Below are 2,419 nucleotides of genomic sequence, written 5' to 3'. Positions count from 1 at the left end.
TTAAAAAGTCATTTTTTTAATTCAAAAAGTTGTTAGTATGTTAGTCGTACTTGTGCATTATAAAAACAAAATACAAATTTGAATAAATTTTTGGAAAAAAATATTAACTAAAACATTTTTTTAATAAAAAAAATTATCGAACAAAAAAGAAAAAAAAGAGGAGTTTATAAAAAAACTAGCAAAAATGATATTTGAAAATGTCCAACTTATCACACAAAATACTTTTAATATCACAAATAAAAAATGAATCTCAATGTTAAAATTAAATTAAAAATAAATTAATTCTACCAAAAAATGTTATAATATTAAAATTTTGAAAATTATGAAATTTAATATTATAATATTTTTAAGATCTCTTAATCGCATATTCATAAATAATATTTATTGTTTAATTATTCTTTAATATTAATCCAAAATTATTTATTATGGAGGTGGTTGGGTACCTTGACTCAAGTTGTATGTATTAATAGAGTTATATGTGTATGTTTTTTTTTTATATATCACTTACACTATCAACTTAGTATAATAGTGTTTTACAAAATATTTTTAAAGGATAATAATTTAAAATTTAATTTAATTTCGGTCAAATAAAAGAAAATATAACTGTAAACGAATTTATTTTTATTTAAGAAAAGAAGACAAAAAAGCATTCACCAATTTATTTTTATTAAAAAAAAGAAGACTAAAAATGTTAACCAATTTATTTTTATTAAAAAAAGAAGACTAAAAACTTTAACCAATTTATTTTTATTAAAAAAAAGAAGACTAAAAGCTAAAACGAGGAACATGCATGCCAAAGAAGTTTATGAATTCAAGACATAAGCGTTATGCATATATTTTTGTGAAAATGATGTAGTAGTCAAATGTGTTGAGACTTGATTATTAGTATATAAGTGGGTGCTGTTTGGTTCATTTTGAAACCAAAAATAAAAATCGAAACCAAAAAATAAAATCATGGGGGATTCGACGATGGAATCAGGTGCTGGTAGTAGTGGTGGTCTGACAAAGTTCCTGGTAAAAACTTATCAGTTGGTTGATGATCCATCTACTGATGATATAATATCATGGAGTCCAAACAACAACAGTTTCATTATTAAGGACACTATTGACTTCGCCAAGAATTTTCTTAAAAATTATTTCAAACACGAAAATTTCTCCAGTTTCGTTCGTCAGCTCAATACATATGTACGTAATATATTCTTTTACTCTTTGAATTATTATTCATAAACCTCAATTATCTTGTTTTATTTTTCAGATATATTTTTTTAACAATTTCATTTGTCATTTTTAAATTGTGGTTCATACTTTGAATGAGAATCTCTTCTGTCTCTAGGATTTTTATTTAGGCTATATCGATTGAGATGGTTTTTGCTAATTTATTTATGGTTCAATATCAGGGATTTCACAAAATAAATCCTGACAAATGGGAGTTTGCTAATGAATATTTTCGAAAAGATCAATATTATCTTCTTAGTAATATTCGCCGCAAGAAAACTGTTCACCGTCACTCTCGTGGAGAAGTAGAAAGGTCTGCATTTGAAAAAGAAATTGAGAAACTTTCTAATGAAAAGGCCTCAATTGAATTAGATATTTCTAACTTCAAGCAGAAGATGCCAACTAAAAAGCTTCATGTCGAAAATCTAATGCAAAGTTTAGAAGCATTGGAGAAAAGGCATAATAATCTGAAGAACTCATTTGAAATGATTCTTCAAAATCCTACATTGGTTGAAAAAATGAATAACAAAATTGAGTTCATTTTTTCCTTAAGGTTTTCCAATAAAAGACCTTTTCCTGATGTTGCTGAAAATGCTTTTGTTGAGATTGATAGCTACAATGGAGCTCTGAAAGTTGGAAATAGTATGACTGATAATGATAGCAACTTGGGGTTGATGGAAGTTGGAAATGATTTTACTGACATTGATACCAATTATGAATTTTTGAATTTTGAAGATATTTTTGATGAGAATGGTAACAACTTTGAATCTATGGAAGAGGGAGAAAATGCACATCGTAAGGTTATGGAAAGAAACGCAAACAACAACAACTTTTGAATTTGCATTTGTCAAAGAGTTTAGAATAAAAAAGGTGATGGTGGAAGAATATTTTCAATAGAAATTTGAATGCAGTTACAAATGACTATTTGTGAAAAATATGATGTAAAGAAAATTTCAATCTATAAAAAATACTCCAAGGATCAATAAAAAAAGTGTTTGGTGTATTTTTTATTCAAAAAATGTAGTATTTTTTAATAGCGTTGATTAATTACTTTTGTGATATTTTTAAGTGATAAAATAATTATTATATTTTAAAATAAAAATATAGAAGGATAAAATCAAATGTTCTCTTCTAACGGATAGTGATGCGTTATTTTTAGAGAAAATTTCTAGTGTTTTCTCGATTTATACCTTTGTGATTTAGA

The 2,419-nt window shown here is 25.5% G+C and overlaps 1 protein-coding gene across 1 annotated transcript; it reads left to right on the top strand.

Moving 5' to 3' along the window:
• Positions 1-823: 823 nt before the first annotated feature.
• LOC127087965 (heat stress transcription factor A-5) lies at positions 824-2,187 on the top strand. The gene is made up of 2 exons (XM_051028882.1): positions 824-1,185; positions 1,398-2,187. Exons 1-2 carry the CDS (start codon positions 955-957, stop codon positions 2,049-2,051), a joined length of 885 nt encoding a protein of 294 aa, XP_050884839.1. The 5' UTR covers positions 824-954; the 3' UTR covers positions 2,052-2,187.
• The last annotated feature ends 232 nt before the right edge of the window (positions 2,188-2,419 follow it).

This window comes from Lathyrus oleraceus, chromosome 5 (assembly GCF_024323335.1).
Source record: "Lathyrus oleraceus cultivar Zhongwan6 chromosome 5, CAAS_Psat_ZW6_1.0, whole genome shotgun sequence".
NCBI lineage: Eukaryota > Viridiplantae > Streptophyta > Magnoliopsida > Fabales > Fabaceae > Lathyrus > Lathyrus oleraceus.
This window is presented reverse-complemented; position numbering and strand designations above follow the sequence as displayed.